Source organism: Neophocaena asiaeorientalis, unplaced genomic scaffold (genome assembly GCF_003031525.2).
Source record: "Neophocaena asiaeorientalis asiaeorientalis breed wild unplaced genomic scaffold, Neophocaena_asiaeorientalis_V1.1 scaffold160, whole genome shotgun sequence".
Lineage (NCBI taxonomy): Eukaryota > Metazoa > Chordata > Mammalia > Artiodactyla > Phocoenidae > Neophocaena > Neophocaena asiaeorientalis.
Window position 1 is genome coordinate 1,195,538 of NW_020175675.1, and position 20,471 is coordinate 1,216,008.

Genomic DNA, 20,471 nt, shown 5'->3' on the forward strand with positions numbered 1-20,471 from the left:
ACCTGTACTCCCATGCTGTGCGCCATGGAACCCTGGTTGTATGATCCACGACAAAGGGTTTGCGGTCAAGTAAGTCTGGCATTGTGGCAGGCCCTCACCTCTCTCTCGGAGATTCCAGATACACTGTGATAGGATAACAGCTTTGATAAATCCTGCAGGGCAGCACCAGGTTTCCTTTAACCCCACATTTCCCAAACCTATTTAAAAACGGAGCATGTGGGCTTCCCTGGTGGCGCAGCGGTTGAGAGTCCGCCTGCCGATGCAGGGGACACGGGTTCGTGCCCCGGTCCAGGAGGATCCCACATGCCGCGGAGCGGCTGGGCCCATGAGCCATGGCCGCTGAGCCTGCGCGTCCAGAGCCTGTGCTCCACAATCGGAGAGGCCACAACAGTGAGAGACCTGTGTACCGCAAAAAAAAAAAAAAAAATGGAGCATGTCTCTTGCCACCATCCCTTCTACCCGGGGAGGGTTCCATCAGGCATTAGTTTGAGAAGTTGATCCAGAGCTTTATCTTTCCCCTGGGTGTGGCAGAACCCCTCCCCCCACCCCACTCCCTGCCCCGTTCACATGTCCCCTCCTTGACCTGCCAGGTTGAATCCAACTTTGTGAGTTTGTGCTTGCGGGAGCAGTGTGGCCTGTCCCTCACCTGACACCTGTGCCTCTTTCAGCCTCTTCCTTACCCCCTTCCATGCCTGCCTCCTTGGCTTTGGGTAGCTTCTGTCAGGGGTTGCAAGAAGAGGGAGGCGGTGATGATCAGCAGGGATCAGGGTGCTGGGCGTGGACTTCCTGCAGTCAGAGCCTGTGTCCTGCCCAACCTCAGCCCCAGCTCACTGCCTTGAGCGTAGTATGTGCTCAACTAATGATTATGGCCAAGGTGGGCAGGACTGCCTGCCTGCTCCTGTCCTCTGGGTTAAAGCAGAGCTGGCCTCTGGGGAGGACCAGTGAGGATTGTTCTGGGACACATGGATCTTCCTTAGGAAATGCTTTCTGACCCTGCAGAGTTCAGCCCGTGGAGACTCTGTCGGCAGTGGGACTCAGGGGCCCGTGCTCCCCCACCCTAGAAACAGGGAGGGCCTCCGGGCTCTGAACTGACCAGCGCCCTGGACCACACTGGCTTCTGAGTGCTGGGGAGGGCAGCAGCCATGTGGTGGACAGTCGAACTTTCTCAGAGGCTTGCTCTCACCCAGCTGCTGGACGGGGCCTTCTCTGCACCCACCCCCAGGGTTTCTGGGTTATTGGGGGTCGCAAATGGGGCTGCACTTCAGAAGATAACAGTGTCCTGCAGACTGCTTGGCAGAGCACTGAGTGCGGGTGGCCTAGCCTCCTGGTGGGCTGATGTGCTTTGTGTTGCAAGCATCATCTCTGTCTCTCTGTCTCTGTCTCTGTCTCTCTCTCTCTCTCTCACACACACGCACACACACACACACATACACACACAGTCATGTCGGGCACACATGGTCACGCAGGCTGGTGGTGTGCCCTGGAAGGCATGTGTGTGTGGGTGCCCCAGGGTGATCAGGACACTAGATTTTCCCTTCTAGCCAGGACTTGGGCTGGATGGCTTTGCAGGAGGAGATGCCTAGGTGTGGGGTGTGATCCAGGGACATGTGAAAGTCAAAGGCCAAGCACATCATCGTCATGATAGAGGCATTACCATCAGGGAAGGAGAGAGGCCAGGACACCCCCTCCCCCTGGGGCAGAGTGTCCTGACTTGGCCTGTGCCAGGCCTCACTGAGAGGTGTGGGACGGGGGAGGTGGGGACAGCAGGAGCAAAGGTGACCTCAAAATGTGCTGAGAGTTGGGGAACAGCAGGGGCTGCTGGAGCTGAGTGGGGAGGGGATGGTGGGGGAGCAGGGGCTGAAGCCTGGGCCCTGAGCCAGCGTTTGGTCTTTAGCCACCTGATACGATAACATTGCCGGCCTCTTCCTCGTTTGTCCTCGCTTCCTGGGCCATCATGAACGTTGCTCCCACTGGGGCTGAGTCTCCAGGTGGGACTGTTGGAAAAGAGGGGTCAGTCCCTATGGGGTTTCAGGACAAAGGGAGCAGCTGGGCGGGGCAGCCCCGTTCAGTCCCTCGGGGTTGCATCACCTGTTGTGGAGGCTGAAAGCATCCTAAGGGATAGAGCGGCTGTCAGTCCTCTTGTCCAGAAACTATGCCTGTCCTGCTGTGGACTTCTCTGGCAAAATGGAAATATACCACCCAGGCTCCCTTCTGGGCTATTAAAAAATTAATATTAAAGTTTAATGGGAGTCCAGGGAAACTAGGAAAAATTTCCTGCCTATCCAAAATACCAAGGGAAGGATGTGAATGTATAAGATTCCGAACAACTCTCCTCAGGCCAAGGAGCCTGGATTTGCTGCTGAGTCAGCAGTCTCTGCATTTGCAGTAGTTACTGTGCTGTCTAAACTGCTAAATGACCCCCTCCATCTCCCTGCAGAGCACTCATGAATTGGAAAGGGTAAAATGGTGACTTTATGCTAGGGAAACATGGAAGACTCCACCTTGATCAAACGACCACCAATATGGGACCATGAATAAGAACAGACCTATGAAAGCACGTAATGATACTTGTCTGGAGGAGGACAAGACATTGCCACCTGCATCCCCTGAATCAAATCATGAGGGAACAGCAGACAAACCCAAGTCCTGGGACAGTCTGCAACATCAGGGGCTGAACTCTTAAGACCTTGATGTCAAATAAGATCCATGTCACGAAACAGACTAAGGAGCTATTTCAGATTAAAGGAGACTGAAGAGACATGACAATGGACGGTGCTGTGATCCTGGGCTTCCTTTGCTGTAAAGGACATCACTGGGACAATCGACAAAATCGCACTGTGGTCTGTATAGTAGATGGTAGCTTCAACTCTGCCAACGTTAGTTTTCTGGTTTTGATTATTTTGCTATGGTTTATGGAATCAGGAGAATATCCTTGTTTGTAGGAAATATTGACATATACAGTGGTGAAGAGGCAGCGTGCCCGAGGCTTACCCTCAAGTGGTTCAGAAAAATATGTATATTTGAGGAAGAGAGAAAAGGATGAAACAAATGTAGTGACATGGGAGAACTGGCTGAAGGATACACAGGAATGCTTTGTCGTGCTATGCTTGCAACTTTTCTGTGTCTGAAGTTTCATCAACATTTGAAAAGTTTAAAAAGATCTCCAAAACACAGTGACCGAACACAGCTTATGTCTCTCTCCACAATGACAGTCTGGGTCTACATGGTCAGGTGGGGACCCAGGACTGTCCCTATGCTGCCCTCTCCCCTCTTGCACCACAACCCCAGGGAGGAAAAAACTGATGTTGATAGAAAGCAATTCCTGTTTGAGCAAGTGACATGCGAGTTCATACTCCGTTGGCCAGAGCAGGGTCTGGTGACAAGGGAGATCGGGAATGCAACGTCCACCCGGGAGACCCCCTGCAAAGGCGGAACTTTATTCCGTGGAATAAGGGGGAGTGGACTTGGGAGGGGGGACTAGCTGCTCGCCACCTTCCCCTTTCTCCAATTCAGAGGTCATTTGGCAAATGGCCATGGCTTTGATGAGTCTCGAGGCTGTGAATCCAGTTCAGATGTCCCACGTCCACCACTGCTCCACTGTGGCCTCTGCTGGGTGCCTCAAATATCCCAAACCTATTACAGTCCGGAATGGCTCCTTGATTTTAGCTGTCCTTTCTGTCCTCAGCCTGTGCTGCACTGTCCACCTTACAGTGCCCTCCTGGTGTTCCTGCCACCTGGAAGGCAGGTAAGTCCCCTCTCCTACCCCGTCTCTTGGCCTGGTTCACGTCCATCACCCTTGGCCAGTGTCTCCAGCAGCGCATCACACACCTGCATGCCACAGGCATCACCCTGATCTTACTAAGATGGGGATTCTCAGTTTGGAGGGCTGGGCACAGCCTGAGGCTCTGCACTGGTGACAAGCTCCTTGGGGGAAGCTGATGCTGCAGGTCTGGGTTGGAGCTGAGTCCTTTGGAGATGAAGGAGCTGGCACTGCTATTACTGCCAAGAGTATGATCACAGATGGAGGTGGATGAGTCAGGAGCACACCAGCCCATGGAGCTACCCTTTTCTGAGGTGGACATCTTGTGGGGTTCTGTCTGTGCTCAAAATTGGCACTATTTTGGAGAAAGGTACCTTGTAGGTCCCTTCAAGTTTAAATTTGCCTATGAGTTGGTAAGAAAAAAAAAGTAATCCATATATTTCACTTCATGTGGCTGATGAGGGGAGTTCAGAACACCAAAGGACCTGGGGAGATTCAGAGCATTTTTAATTCGAATGGAAAACAGGTATATGAGTCACTGGGCTTCCCCCTCCTGCATGGCTAAGTGCTATATGGGCTGTGTCTCAGAGTAGCTGTCTAGCGGTGAGCCCAGGTTCTACCCACAGTGCGGTGGCATAAACAGGAGGTTTGCATGAGGTCTGGCAGCGGGCAGTCAGAATCCCAGCTCTGTGATTAGCTGTATGATCTTGGGCATGCCATTAGTCTCCCTGAAACTCAGTTTTACCATCTGTAAAGTGGGCAGGAGTATTACAGCTGACACCATGTTCCCAGTGGTTGGCTCTGATTTCCCCTTTGTTGGTGTGTCTCTGTATGTTCACGCCCTGCATCTCTACTGGTAGAAAAACCTACAGGAGAGTCCTCTAGACCTGCCTGACTTCTCAGAGGCTGCACATTGATGAGGCCGCTGCTTCTGCAAATTAACAGAAGTGTGTGACCAGAGTCTGCAGGCTCCCTAGAAACAAAGGCTTTAGATCAAGGTGTAAAGAGGCTACTTTTCAGGGCATCCAGCTATATTCTCCTTGACCACAAGATGGCACCCTGCAATCATGAAATCCACCACAGGCACCGTCACATAGGGGCGCCTAAGGCGAGCCAAATATTTTTTTGAAATCTTTTCATTAGATGATATCCTTATCCTTCGTGGACCAAGTGGTTTTCCCCAAAGGCTCTAGAAAAGGTTTTACAGAGAATTTTGTCTCACCCCTCTTGGTGACGGGCAGGAACTCCATAGCCAGCCCCTCTGGGTTCACAGTCCGTCTTTGTCACTTCCTGGCTTAACCTCACTGTATTCTTCATCCAACAATATTGACAAAAGTACCTCCCTAAGAGGGTCACAGTGAGTTTTAAATGATGTTTTCAAAGTGCTTGGAATAGTGCCTGGCACATAGCAAGTCCTATAAAGGTCTGGTAAATAAAACCTTAATACCAATAGTACTACTAAGAACACACTCAAGAGTTGCCCCACTCTTTTCAAATAAATGACATTCAACACCTAATAATCAAATTGTACCTACAAGAGTCCAAAATAGGTTGAGGATACTTAAATATTTTGAACTTCTGGAATTCCTGATATATTATGTAAACAATATTTTCCTAATTTATTGCTGTAATTCCTTTCTGGAAAGTAGAATTTTTTTGCCAAAGAAGGAGTGAAAGAACTTTATCCATTGCTACTTGCTAAGATGCACACCTTGGTGAACAGCTTGTCTGCAGAAAGGCACCTGCCCAGGTATTTGCCTGCTGGGCGCTCCTGCGTGCCTCCAGTGTGTGGCCTGAAACTCCATCCCAGTCATTCCAGAGTTAACCTCTGAGTGCAATATCACCATTTTCGCTCAGCTGGGAACAGACCTGCATCAAACGGCAAGATGAGTAGCTCAGGAGTCAAATGTCTTGCTCTTGCCTCTCCCTCCCTAGAAGCACAGCCCCGCAGACGGCTGGCTTCTTGATCTGTTACCATATGGTCAAAAATCGCTCGGAATAATGCCCGAAGCAGGAGTTGGGTTGATGAGGTTATTATCCGTGAGAAGTTTCAATTTGTATTACATAAAACTGAATTGCAGAATACCATCATGAGGGAAAAAAAAATGATCTATAATATCACTACTTTGAGATATAACCACCATTTCTATTTTGATTTCTTTGTACAATGATAGTCATGTGCACTAAATGTTTTTGCACAATCAGAAACACACAAATCTGAATCTTGCTTTTCCCAGTTCCATCTGAGGCTTTATCATGTCATGAAATACTCTTCAAAACATTTATTTAGGGCTTCCCTGGTGGCGCAGTGGTTGAGAGTCCGCCTGTCGATGCAGGGGACCCGGGTTCATGCCCCGGTCCGGGAAGATCCCACATGCCGTGGAGCGGCTGGGCCTGTGAGCCATGGCCGCTGAGCCTGCTCGTCCGGAGCCTGTGCTCCGCAACGGGAGAGGCCACAACAGTGAGAGGCCTGCGTACCACAAAAAGAAACAAACAAAAAAATTTATTTATGGTCTTGTAATGTTTCCTCTACGCCTACACCATGAATTAACACTCAGCCTCTATTGTGGCTCCTGAGTTGCACCATTAAAAGAAATACTGCAATAAACATTTCCTTGTCATAAACACTTTCTAAAAAAATTATTTATTTATTTATTTATTTTGGTTGTGTCAGGTCTTAGTTGCAGGCACACGGGATCTTCACTGAGGCATGCAGAATCTTTTCATTGTAGCACACGGGCTCTTCATTGTGGCACTTGGGTTTCTCTCTAATTGTGGCGTGCGGGTTTTCTCTTCTCTAGTTGTGGCGCGTGGGCTCCAGAGCATGTGGGCTCTGTAGTTTGCCACCCGTGGGCTCTCTAGTTGAGGCGTGCAAGCTCAGTAGTTGTGGCACAAGGGGCTAGTTGCCCCTCGTCATGTGGGATCTTAGTTCTCTGACTAGGGATTGGACCCACGTCCCTTGCATCGGAAGGCGGATTCTTTACCACTGGACCACCAGGGAAGTCCCTAATATACACTTTTGAATGCAATTCTTTAGGAGAACTTAAGAAAAGTAGATGTAATGAGTTGACAAGCATGAACACTTTAAACCATTCACTAACTTTTTGCTTAAGGTCAAAGTAAAGTAAAGTAAGCAGCAAAAACTGGCTTTGAGTTCTGTTCTGCTAACTGCAGCCTCCAACATCTTATTGTCCTTTCTGGGTATTTAGGCACTTTAAATTGTGCCTAAAGGAGGGCTTTCAGTTAGGAAGTTCGGTGGCTCTAGTAATCTATAATATGCTATATGTTAATGTTTTCAGAAAGATGACCACAGCATTCCAGCTATCTGTATATTGGTGAAAGTTTACCCCAAACTCAAATGCCTACTGGAGCCAGGCAGGGACTAAATGTGTCAGCAGGCCTAATGTGATATTTGGGAGATGTCTACAGTGATATGGAAAGTGCATGCCATCCACTCCCACCTACACAAACAAACAAGTCAGACCTGAATTTGTGAGTTGTTTTAGAACACTGCCCACCAAACAAAACCCAAATGTGAGCCAAATGGTGACCAGTTGTGACCTTTAGAAACACCCTTTGAGGTTCACGAAGGGCAAAGGGCAGATCTTCATTTCATAGGGGGCGAAACTGTGGTTCAGAAGACTTGGGCACATGGCTAATCCTGGAAGGACAGCACATACGTGGCTTGTCAGGGTTCTCAGCTAGTGTCACTGACTATGGCTGTGACATGTATCACAGATCATTTCCTACTCATGATAGACAAAGTACCAAATCTATGAATGATCGCCCCTCTCCCAGTTATTTCAAGGATTTCAGTGGGCTAATGTGACTCTCGCACACGCTATGCAATTGCTCACTCAAGAATAACTGCTCCTTCCAGAAAGCCCTCTCCACATGGGGACTGACCACAGATGTGCGGCTTGTGCTATGTGGGGATTTCCCTTTTTCCGTTTCCTGCTTGCTGTCCCAGCTGTCATCTGAAGCCTCCACATCTACAGCCCTCAAATTTCACCTGGGGTTGGGGGGGCCTGCACCGCTACCAGGGCGTGGCAGTAGGTGGGCGCAGGGGTGGCGGCACCGTACCTTTCCTGTTAGATTTTGGGATGCATTTGCCATGACGCTGTTGGGTTTTAAGCAATAGGTTTGTGTCTTGCACCAAGATTTGCTTTCTTCACTGAGTTAATGTAGTATTGTCACTGAGTTATTGCTGTTCACCCCACCACCCATGAGTTTTGGGGAAAAAAAACCTAACACTCTTCTTAAAACTCAAGAAGGCCTAGAGAAGGGGTTGGATGGGGTGGGGGTCGGGGGAGTGAGAGCAAGGTCTGGACCACGTGGAAAGGGGCCAACGCAGATCGCTCCAACGGCCCTGGGCCAACATCAGAGACACGGCCTGCAGAATTGGGGACACAAACAGTGTACACTCCATTTGAGCTCATCTTTTAAGAGCCTGGCCCCTATATTTTGCTGTTCAAACTTCAGTTTCTTCTCAGAGATTGCAAATGCAAAGGGGACAAGCAGGTAACATACATGAACAAAACATCTGGGTGTCTTTGCAGGGGCATGGGGGGGCCTCTGCTGAACTGAACAGCAGTGCTCAGTCTGGGGGTCCCAGTGCCCCCTCCACCTTGTGGTTACCGGGGTGGTGGGGGTGGGGGTGTTGGCTGCAGGCACACAGTGGCCAAATCTTCATCTTTTCCAAGAGAAGCTGGATATATCCAGATTTTACATGAGAGTTGCTGGTTTTTGAAAGGGGGCAATGACTTGGACGTTTCCTAAGACATCCTATAGGCTAAAGGAACCTTACCTGCAGGCAGCACAGAGCTCTGAGCAACCCGTCTGTGCCCTGCAGCCTCTGTGGGGCCGGTCCTCATGAAGGGAACGAACCTGCAGTTTAATGACAGGGCTTGTGCATGTTCCAAAAGCAAATAATTTCAGAAATTGCAAGAGGGACTGTCTCATAAGTTTACTGCTTACTTAAAACCTACTACTTTCCATACCCAAATGAACGGTGATCTCCACCAACATTTTAGTCAGGCCATGAGAGTGACTGAGAAGTGTTCATAAAAACAGCTAAATCTAAACATTTCCAAAGGGCTTTTAAAACAGAGCATCTCTGAGGATGTCCTGTTAATGAAGTCACCATCCCCTTCACGATTAAGGTTCAGAGGAAGATTTAGGGGTGCTTGGGTGACATCACCGGCTCCTAGGGTTGGGGTCTGCAGCAGGCTGACACATGCGTTGAATGCAGTTTGGGGGCATGGTGGCAACAGAGGGGGACAGGTGGGCATTTGCTATCAATTGTCTTCTATCTCAGGGTGGGCCAGGAGGGCGTCTGAAGGTACCTGGACTGGGGTGCCAGCTTTGCCCACCCCTCTCCTATAGTCTGACCAGCAAACTGGATATGGGCTGTCCCAGACCCAACAGCCTCTGTACTTGTCTAAACTGCAGGAGTGGGGTGGGGTGGGGGTCTGGTGGAGGACCAACTTAGTCTTCAGACAAAATGTTTCCTTCCTAATTGAGATGAGGGCTTTCAGGCCATTCAGACTGACCTGATAAACCCATGTGAAGCCATATCCTGTGTCAGAAAGGCAGTTTTCCTGAAACTGAATACCTTAAAAATGTGAGTGAAGTTGAATAGCCTCAGGGGGTTGTCAATCAGCCCTCTTCTTCCAGGTTGGCTCAGTGCCAACTGGAAATGCTGTCTCCTGTCCCCGCTCCTCAGTGGCCTTCCTCTGGGAGAAGGGGCTGAGGCTGGTGTGTGGGGAGATTTCTGGTGTTTAAATGGGGGGCGGGGAGGGTAAGCACTAAGATGTCAGATAAGTCTCATTTTTGCAACATTTCCCACGGACCTGGAAGTAACGCGTTTTAAGAAATGTTTAATACTTTAAAAAGAGCAATACCTAAGTCTCAATCATTTAAAAATAAATACATTTTATCCAATCAAGGCACACCATTATTTTATATACCACCAACAAAGAAAGAAAGGAAACGGTAGCAAATAAATGCCACATGGTGCCGCCTGGCTCCTGTGATTAGAAAACAGTCTTATGGTTACCAGGGGAAAGGGGGGGAGGGATAAACTGGAGATAGGGATGGACATATACACACTACTATATATTTATAAAATAGATAACTAATAAGGACCTACTGTAGATGTAGCACAGGGAACTCAATACTCTGTAATGACCTGTATGGGAAAAGAGCCTAAAAAATAGTGGATGTATGTATATGTATAACTGATTCACTGTGCTGTACAGCAGAAAGTAACACAACATTGTAAATCAGCTATATTCCCCCCCCACAAAAAAAAAGACACCTCGGATTTCAGGGATGTTAGGTGAGCAAACACCCAATTCTTGGCATCTAGGAAGAGGCCTGCTTTTGCGGTTGTCCTCTGCCAGCTGGTCACCGGAGGGCGCAAGATGACAGCACACTCGGTTGTTCTCCTTACCTGTTATTTCCTCTGTCTTGAAGCAGTCTGGGCTCCCAGCGAATCAACCCGCTCCGTCCGCCAACTGTCCTGTCCAGTCTCAAAGGCCTCATCTAGAAAAGGGGGGAGGTGCAATGGAATGCACCCCACCGCGCATTTCAGTGTAGCGCAGAGAGATGCAGACACCAAAAGTGATAAGCTCAGTGAGTGAACCGTCTGAAGGTGCAGGCTTATAGGTCCTTAATGGTCACAGCCAAGCAATGTCTATTAAACGCTCTCAAGCTCTCGTTTAGTTTTATTCTTCTATTACTGGAATACGAGCTTTTAATATATGCATACTTAAGTCAATAAAACATTTCGAAATAGACTAAGAATTATGGGCGCTTCCTCTGTCAGGACAGGGTTGGGGTCTCCTTTCGTCCCCACCTCCTCCCTGGGTGGGTTTTACAGTCCTTACTCTGCCTTCATTAATGTGCAGCTTGGACCGGGCTCAGCCGACCCTACCAGGGCCGTTTCTCGACCAGAGGGCCGGAGGCCAAGTCCCTAGAGGTCAATGAAAGTGTGGAGGAGGGAGATGGTCAGGGTCTTTCCGGCCGGCCTGTAGATGGCGCCCCGGGAAAGGGATTCCGAGCCGCGTTCCCCAAGCTCTTGGGGCCTGGAGCCTAGAGGTCCGGGCGGAACGCACCCGTCTGTGAAGACGGTGCAGCAGCCAGGTGTCCCTTCCAACTCCCACTGCTGCTCCGCACTTGTGCTAGAACTGGGTGGGCGGCATTACATGCAAACGTTCAGCAGGGCCCGTGTAGGGGGCGCGCATCGAGGGGCACAGGAGCGGCACGCGGCCGCGACCCCCACGCGCCGAGCAGCCTGGCGACCTCCACGCGCGGCGGGCCCTTCCTACCCCACCCAGCGGCAGGTGGACAGTGTCGCTATGAAGAGAAAGCCTCGATTGTCCCTCCTACAAACCGCCACACGCCAGATCTCCGCTATTATGCACCCTCCATAGAAATGCAAACGAGCCGCGTGCGCCGGCCGCAATCTGCTCGCGCGCCCGGGCGCCCCGCAGCGCTCTGCAGCGGGCGGGGAGGTTGGCTAGGACCTTTCAGCTCGCCGGGGTAGGGGCCTTGTTTGTGCTAGGAGAACCTCGCGCTCTGGGCCGTAGTGTCAGCTGGAGGGGGCTGCACTCAGGCCTTTTGCAAGCTTAAAGCCAGCGCTGCGTGTTTTTACTTTAGGTTCCGGTTTAAAAGCAATGGTCTCATAGACTCCAAATTTAAAGGAAAGAAAAAAATAGAAAGGTAGCAACAAAAATAAATGCAAAAAAAAATTCATTAGATTTCCCAAAGGTGCGTTTCACAAATTGCAGCGTACTATTAGTCAGCAAGGTTTTTTTTTTCCTTTCTTTTTTTAAAACTTTTTCCTTTTAAGGACTTAAGAAAAACAAAAAGGCGAGATGAAATCTGCAGGCTCCAGTCTGCCTGGTAACACCCCGACAAAAGCGGCAGATTTGAGGCATTGTCATCCCCCGCACCCCTCCCCACGTGGCCTTCTGGCACGAGCCTCCGGCCGCCGCCTCATTTGCATCAGAAAGCGGGCGCGGGCCAATGGGCGCGCAGGCTCGCGCCAGCTGGCTGTGCCAAGGGCCCAGCCTATATAAGGGCGCGCGGCGGCGCCGAGTCTAACTAGCTGGTGGTAGGCGCGCCGGTTTGGGCAGTAGACCTTCTTGTCTTCGCTCGCGTCCGCTCCGCCCTCTCCTCTTGTGGATAATTTGCTGCTCGCCAATCGCAACATGACTCTGGAAGAAGTTCGCGGCCAGGACACGGTTCCGGAAAGCACGGCCAGGTAGCTCGGCGCCGAGCGTCGGACGTCTTTGGGCTCGGGGATCCTGATCCTGCCCTGGCCGTGGCTGGTTGGGCGTCAGTCTTCGGGCCCGCTGGGGTGGGACCCCGCTGGGTGGGAGCCGGGCGCGAGTGTGCCGGCTGGGCCGGGGGTACGGCACTGAACTGGCGCGCCGGACTTGGGCGCTGGGGGTGCGTCCCCGGGCCTGAGGATCCCGGTGCACCCTCCTGCTAGTCCCCGCTCACGGCGCTGGCTCGTCCGCAGGATGCAGGGCGCCGGGAAAGCGCTGCACGAGCTGCTGCTCTCTGCGCAACGCCAGGGTTGCCTCACCGCCGGCGTCTACGAGTCAGCCAAAGTTCTGAACGTGTGAGTATAGACGCGGCCCGGGCAAGGCGAGCGGGGCGGGAGGAGCGGCAGGGAGACCGGGGAGATGGCGGCGAGGGTCACCCCGGGTTCCCCGACCCGACCTCACCACCTTCTGCTCGCCCGCGCAGGGACCCCGACAACGTGACTTTCTGCGTGCTGGCCGCCGACGAGGAGGACGAGGGTGACATCGCGCTGCAGATCCACTTCACTTTGATCCAGGCGTTCTGCTGTGAGAACGACATAGACATCGTGCGCGTGGGCGACGTGCAGAGGCTGGCGGCGATCGTGGGTACCGGCGACGAGGCGGGTGCGCCGGGGGACCTGCACTGCATCCTCATTTCGGTGAGTGTCGCCTTCGTCCCGATGTCGTCCCCGCCCCCGTCATCGGCCAGTGGCCAGCCAGGCTGACCTCTGCGCTCTCCCCGCAGAACCCCAACGAGGATGCATGGAAGGACCCCGCCTTGGAGAAACTCAGCCTGTTCTGCGAGGAGAGTCGCAGCGTCAACGACTGGGTGCCCAATATCACCCTCCCCGAGTGACAGCCCCGCGGGTATCCTTGGTCTGATCGACGTGGTGACGCCCCGGGGCGCCTAGCGCGGGGCTGGCTCTGTGGATGCGCCCTCCGAGGGCGCCGGAGTGCGGCGTGGAGACTGGCAGGCGGGGACGCGTGGAGAGCGGCGAGGAGGTGCGGTTCCCTCCCGAGGAGGGACCCGGCGGCGGCAGGGGCAGGTTGGCCCCAGCCCAGGACTCTACAAGTGTGGGGAGCGGCTGCTCGCCCAGGAAGGCCGGAGGCGGGACCTTGGCCGCGCGGCCGAGAAGGACGGACTGGCCGGGCAGGAGTGACTCAGCAGCCTGTACTCCCGGCAGAAAGGAGGAGAAAGGCAAGGCCAGGCGGCCTGGACTTGTACAACAGTTACAGGAGCTCTGACGGATTTAGCAGTATGCAGTGCGGTTTCAAAACGGACACGGGTGATGCTTCATTTTCTGAAGGATTATACTGCTGCAGCTTTGAGTTTTACAATAAACGTACTGAAACAAACTTATTCTCTTTATTGAAGGCAGGGGATCTTTGTCTGCGGGGAGGTGGCTTGCAGGGCTGTTGACTTCTGAAATTCACGAACTCGATGGCACTTTTTCCATCTTCCTGTTGGGGCTGAATTACAGGCTCCTGGGGTGCTGGAATTGGGGGAGGGGACGCCAGCTGGGTGTTAGGGCAGAACTTGAGCCCTGCTCCTATTTCTCTCCCTTTAGGAAAAATTTTAAACTCTCAAGACAGGAGCATACTTGGGATAAGACATCAGTGCAGCAGCTGGCCATCCAACCTGATAACAGAGGCCTTTCCCTCCCCTGCCCCTCTCTCTCCTCTGACCCCTCCTTTCCAACAGCTGCTTATCAGAACAGCTTGCAGGATGCAGCCAGCGCCTTCCTGCACAATGAGCTTTGCCTTCTGCAGGCGCTGCCCTTTGTAGTCCCTGAGGATGGTGGCAGACTTCTCTCAGGAACCTTTTCCTCTTAAAGGAATGGCACTTTACAGCAATGTCACCAAGGTATTAATATCGCATATGACATGATGACTGCATTTAAGTGTGAGTCATCATTTTGTCATGGCTGTGATAGAACTCAGAAGATCTGAGCAAAAATGGGAAGGCAGCATCTACACAAATAGGTGTGAGCAATTCTGAGTGGGGCCGGCATCTGCTATCTACTATTTTGAGTGTTCTCTGCCCACATCAGAGTTATGAGGACTGCTGCTATTCACAGCAGCTTTGAAAGACTTATAGGAGAAAAATAATTGAAATCTGTTTTGGCAAAGACTTTCCTTAAGGAGGATCTAGGGGGGAATGTACTGAGCAAATCAATCTTTTTTATTAGACCAATGTTTTGATTCCACGCTGGTGCCTGACTACACTGCTTTTGGCAGGGGAAATATACACGGGGCTAGATTGCTGTTAGCAAGCTGCCCAGGGGTCCATTGAGCCTTCTAGGCAAAGGAGGGGTAGTGTGCTATTTTTCTAAGAAGAAAATTCTACCGATTTTTCAGCAGTCCCAGGTAGCTGATTGGGTGCCACTTTTTAAGTTCTCTCCAAATTGTGAAAGAATTAACAGAACAGGACTGTACAAACTTAATTATTTCTACTGTAAGGAAAACGTCTCGTTTCACATTCATCAGCTCTTAAAATCCCCCTTGACAGAGGCCCAGTGAAATAATTCAGCTGTGTTTGTGCCCAAGTTTCATTCCTATTTCACCTGCGGCTGCTCAAAACCTTGAGTTTTCCTGGTTGAAGTGGAGCCTTGCAGGGTGGGTCTCTACAGCAGTCTGCATTCTGGCCTAATGACCATTTGCCACAGCATGCTATAGTAAACACAAATGGGGCATAATTACTTTAAAATGTACCCTTCAATGAGTAAATGTAGCAGAGCATTGCATAGAGCAGGCGGCAGACCCTCCTGCTGGCCCACTGAACCTTGTAGAATAGTCACTTGGCAGACCTTAAGAAACTTGGCTTTCTTGGACTAGAATTTACAGTAGGGGCACCTGTTGGAACCCCAGGGGCTAGGAAAATTTACAGGGAAAAAAAAATGCATGCTTGGACATAGTGCCAGCCCCAAAGCTTGTGCTTAATTTTTTTGTGGGAGGTGTGAACAAGCATTTAATGCTATTAAAATGAAATACTCCATAGGATAGGTAATAAAATGCACGGTGCTTATAAACACATTATCGTATTCATACTTCCAACAACTCTAAGTGGTAATGCTTAGATAAACTAATTATCGCATGCACAGTGAGGTGATCCATGCAGACTGTTTAGCACGATGCCCTGCATCTAGAAAGCACTGGATGAATGTTAATGACAGTAATACTGTATTTATGATGAAAGAGTTTGTTAAAGATCATAGAAATCAAGTGGACTGGTGGACTTGGACCAGGATGTCTGGTTCCAGGGCCCAACACTACTTGCTGTGCCACACATCTGGGAAGGAAGACTTACTTTCATAACTTTACATGTTTATAAAAGTTTTATGTATTCATTGCAGAAAACTTGTAAAACACAAAAACAGGAAAGAAAAAAGTGCTGTAATGGGCCGTCTCCACATTTTGGTGTATTTCCTTCTTGCATTTTCTACATCTCTGAGGCGTACATACCATGCAATATACAAAACCACATGCAACATTTTTTAAGAAGCTCATCTTCCCCTGCATTTGGTTGTCTCCTGCTTCTTTTCCTTGACATTCTGTTGCATGCCCCCATGTCACTCAGTGACCTTGGGGGTCAGGGTCTTCAGCGCTGCAGCAGGCTCCAGCACAGGAGTGACAGTGCACACTGGTTAGGGAGCCCTATTTACCCCACAGGCTTCACCAAGCAAGACAGATGCCAGCTGTTTGTAGGCCCGAAGCAAGGCTGTGCCCACCCCAGGGCAATGAGTGTCAATCACGCTCATCTTTTAGTTCAGACAAAATTGTTTGCATCTGATCATGGCTATAAAAAATTGCACTGGCAGAAATGCTGTTGTAAAGATGAAACGAATACAGAAATGAAAGAGGGAGTAGCTCTGGGGGTCAGGCAACCCTCATACACACAAGGAGCTGGGGCTTCCATTCTCTCTTTGGTAAGACAAGAGGACAAAATGATTGCCAAGATTTGTTTTAATTTTAAAGGCTGTCATTCTAGGTATTATACATTTAATGAAAACATTAGCCTCAGTGGCACAATGGGTATCGCTCTCGAGGCTCACAGAGAGCCATTTAAAAACAGTGATAGAGTTTTTTGGAAGCAAAGCAAGGATGTCGGCAAACAAAGCAAGGCTGTGAGGTCAGTTCAGGGAGCAGATATTTATTTTCCCTTCTTTTCAGAGTTCTTGAGCTTTTCTGTAGGCTTCTCCAAGCTATCAGCCCGTACACTCCTCATGGGGTGTGTCCGCCCAGAGGTCAAAAGGAAACTGTCCTTCCCCAGCCACTGAGAAGACACTTGACAGCCTAACTGGGGCAGTGAGGTGTGATCCTGTGTGGAGAGACCAGCTGGGGACGGGGGTATGCCTGGACCCATGAGGAGCCTTCGATTTCTGTTGTAGGGCAAAGTTATACTTGGTCTTTGGAAGCAGCCTTGTTTTTAAATCTAGCTCAAACTTTCGTTCTTTATCTTCCAGGAGATATTTCTCTTCTCTTGGCAAATAAGGTGTGCACATGAAGAGCTCCTGATTTATGTTCTCTCTTCCAGGCGGTGAGGAGGGTGTGGCCAGCAGTCATCTGTGAGGGGTGAGGGCTGCTTGTAAGAGTCTGGATTCCAGGAGGTGGATTTCCTGCTGGAAGCTGCTGGAAACACCCCCAGGGCTGCAAGATTCCAGCCCAACAGGCAGCAAAGACCTTTAGAGCCTCTGTAAGCTGGGCCTGGGAGGGCCTGCTGCTTCTCCACCTCATGGTGGGGAGGTGGGCACGGCCCTTGGCTACTGGGTTTGGGGGTGGGAGATGGGCTACTCATTCATTCATTCCCTCATTCATTCGTCCATTTGTTCCTTCATTCATTCAGTTGGCAATTACTGTTTGGAGCACAGTTCTAGGTGTGGACTCCTGACGGGTTCTTGTGGACCCGAGTGGCTTGTTGCAGGTGAGTGTTTGGGTAGGGGAGGGGGGCGTCCAGCTGTGTCTCACACCCATTGGATCCTTGTTTTCAAGGCTGGCCAAGGGCTGTCTGGCACCTTGGGGCTGCTTCCAGGGCGGCTGGGAGTATGTGATCAGAACGTGGGGTCTACCTGCCCATGACGTTTGGAACCTGGCCTAATTGTCTGGTAATGTAATATTTTGGTCAAAGCCAAGTTCTCTTTCTTATTGCTGCTGTGGCTTCCTGTTGCACAGAATAGATGCATTTGTCTCTCTCCAGCTTCTGGATGTGGGGACTGCAGATCAGTGAAATACAGGAAAGCAGGCATGTTTCTTGTGGTCTGAAAACCTCAGTGGAGACAGTAAAATCAGTCATGGGAACATTGTTCAAAAGACCTAGAAGCTTTTTTCCCTCCAAATGGGCTCTAATCCTATAACCGCTGAGCATTTCTGTATCTCATACCAAGTGACTGATGTGGTTTTACTTTATCACCTCAAGGGGAGGTGGGATCTGCTGCCGGTTTTCATGATTCTTTTTCTTCAGTGTTTGGGGTTTGCTTTGGGTTGAAGTTTGCAAGCTCTTTGGTTATGCAGGTTGGTGGTTGAAGTGATTCAGCTTTTTCTGTGGTCTCTGCAGTTATCCCCCAACTTTGTGATGGTGGCCTAGGTGACATTCACTTACATCATGTCTTTCCTGAGTGGGAGTAATTCTGGAGGATGATTTCAAATTTGTTGGATTTTTATTATGATAAAGTACAGGTGAATAGAATTGTAAGCAGCAACATTATTACAGCAATAAATAGCAAAATGGAAAGAAGAGAAACAGACTGGAGAAAGCATCCTCTTTCTCAGCAAGATCAAAGTTCTGTAGAGTGATTCACAGCAGCAAAGTGATTCCTGGAACTCTTTGCATGGAGAGGAATTCGATGCTAAAATTCCAGGAAGGAGGACACTGATGGTGGATTAGGCACAGCTATCGGGAGACCCATTAAAAACCATTGTGCATTCATTTTCTGTCCTTGGATTTCTGCAAATCACTCAAGTTCTGATTCTGTGGGCCCAAAACAATGATGAGATAAAGCCCACGGATGGGTTGGTTGGCCCATAGTCATCACATGCTCAGCTTGGCTAGCCGGGGGATTGGGGTGCTACTGGGCAGCCTCAGAGCCCATGCTCCCATTCCCCGTGCAGTCAGAGCCAGGACTACCAGGCAGTCTCCCTCCATGTGGTCCCCAGGCACCTGGGCCCCCAGGTTCTTCAAAAGCACAGAGAACACTGCGGAGAAACCACTACCCACCCAGGTGCAGCTGAGGAAGCCAGAGGGAAATGTGGGCCGGGGGTGAAGCCCTGTGCCTTTGCTGGGCCACCCAGCCTTGGCCGTCAGGGACTCCTCTGCCCAAGCAGAAGCCCTTGTCCTGCACCAATCCTGATTATGCTGTTGGAGATGAAGCTGTCCACCCAATTCCAGCAGCCTATTCCAGGATAAGGGGACTATTGCACCTCTCAGCTCCCATGACAGCCTGGCCGATGGGCCAAGGCCTGGGCTAGACCTTGTTCGCTCCCTCTCTGGTCACCAGCCGCCAGCAGTGCCCCTGTAGTTGGACCTGCCCTTCCTGCTGCAGAAACATCTCTTTATCTCCCTACCTGTGCCTCCCTCCCCACCTGTCCCTCCCTCCCCACCGTTTCCTCTCCTCCATACCTGTCTCTCTCCTCCACACCTTTGGTGCAGGGTCTCCTCTTCTCAGATCTAGACCCTCCAGCCCCTCTGTGCTGTTCTTGAGCTGCCTGTCTGCCCCCCTGTTGTCATCCCCACCTCCCACATTGCTGGCAGTCAATTACCTTCTCATGACACCGGTGTCATCGTGTTACCCCCTTTCCCTGGAGACTATTGGGACCAACAGATTCCTGTTGCTTCACTGCCCTGCCCTGCTCCAAACATCAGGCGCATCTCCTCCCACTTCTTCACGGGCCTCCTCCTCTACCCTCTGAAGTCTCCTCTTATATATTGTGGAGATCTGTTTGCAAGCCTGAGTGTTCCTCACAGAGAGGGAGAGGGTTTCACCTGAAATACCTTGACTCCATCGTGGTACTTGGGACAGGCTCACTCTACGGTCTCACTGGGTGGAAGGAAGCTGTGTTCTTTGGAGGATGGACGCACATCATCCTTACATCCTGCCATGTAGTCTATAACAACTGCACTTTGAATGCTTAATGAGAGAGGGAGAAGTAGAACCATGTAAGCAGGAACGTTGGTTTGGTGTCTGTCGTAGGAGCTGGGGTAGGATTTGATCTTTCATCATCATCGTCATCATTTGATCACCATGGTCACCATCATCACCAAGCACATTTGCCGAGTGCCCACCTGGTATCGGAATATAGATCTTAGACAATTTGAGGATGTTAAACTTTACAAGAAGCAACACCAATTTTTAAAAAATCAATAGGAAGACAAACAGTGAGAAGCACTCACTTCAAGAAGGATGCAAGAGGAAGAGCAGGGAGCAGGCAGTGAAATTGTGAACACGGACTACACAGTGGGAGGGTCTTGGCTCTCTTCTGCAGAAAGCAGGAAACCGTAGCGCATCCTGCTTAGAAGCAGGATGGGGCCTCATGGGGATGGGAACAGCAGTCAGCCACTGAGGACTGACCTGGGTGTGGGGTGTTCCTGGGGGGACAGGATGGCTTCTGAAGGTTCCAGTGTGTCTGATACTCCTAGGGCCTGGGGAGACCTGGCAGCAGCAAGTGTTGAAGTGAAGGTAGGCCCAGGGGTCCCTCAGCAGCTTGAGGACTTTGGCAATTGTCTCAGTTTCCCTGCAGAACAAACCATCCCCAAACTGTCTCTCATGATTGGCTCGCTTGGGCTCTGCAATCCTGGAGCTGCTGAGATGGTACCTGGAGGGCCTGGTGGAAGACTGGACTTGACCAAGGTGCCAGGATGTCTGAGCGGCTCTCCCTCCCCATGCGGCCTCCCCCTGAGCATCCTACATAGGCGTGGTGCCATCCCTGCTGGATTCTGTTGGTTCACTGGAGCCACAGGCCTGCCTTAAGTACGGGAGTGTGATTCCTGGGATGGTGGTCCCGGAGTGCCCTCTTGGAGAGTAGCTTGGAGTCCTGTTTCTGAGTCAGGTTTGAGCTAGTGAGTCCCTCGGAGGTGTATTTAAATGATATAACCCACTCTGAGGGAAGAACAACATCAAAGTACAGAATGTAATCATCCGTAAACTTTTAGTTGGTGTGCGCTGCTGCTCTTTGCTAAGAAAAGTCTTTAAAGGATGTTTACAAACACTAAAAATTCTTAGATAAATTCCACAGAAGACACATCCCCTCCTCAGCTCAGTGCATGGTTATTCAGCAAGTTGGCATGAGGGTGTGTTGTGGTCTACATGGACAATTTACTGGTACCCGAGGGTGCCAGGCTTTGCGCCCTCCAGCCTTGCAGATGTGGTATCAGCCCCGCCCCACCTCCCCATAGCCTTCCCCGG

The 20,471-nt window shown here is 50.7% G+C and overlaps 1 protein-coding gene across 1 annotated transcript; it reads left to right on the forward strand.

Moving 5' to 3' along the window:
• The first annotated feature begins 11,868 nt into the window (after nt 1–11,868).
• GADD45G (growth arrest and DNA damage inducible gamma) lies at nt 11,869–13,431 on the forward strand. The gene is made up of 4 exons (XM_024731941.1): nt 11,869–12,029; nt 12,291–12,392; nt 12,521–12,734; nt 12,821–13,431. The coding sequence occupies exons 1-4, from the start codon at nt 11,977–11,979 to the stop codon at nt 12,929–12,931; spliced, it is 480 nt and encodes a 159-aa protein (XP_024587709.1). The 5' UTR covers nt 11,869–11,976; the 3' UTR covers nt 12,932–13,431.
• The last annotated feature ends 7,040 nt before the right edge of the window (nt 13,432–20,471 follow it).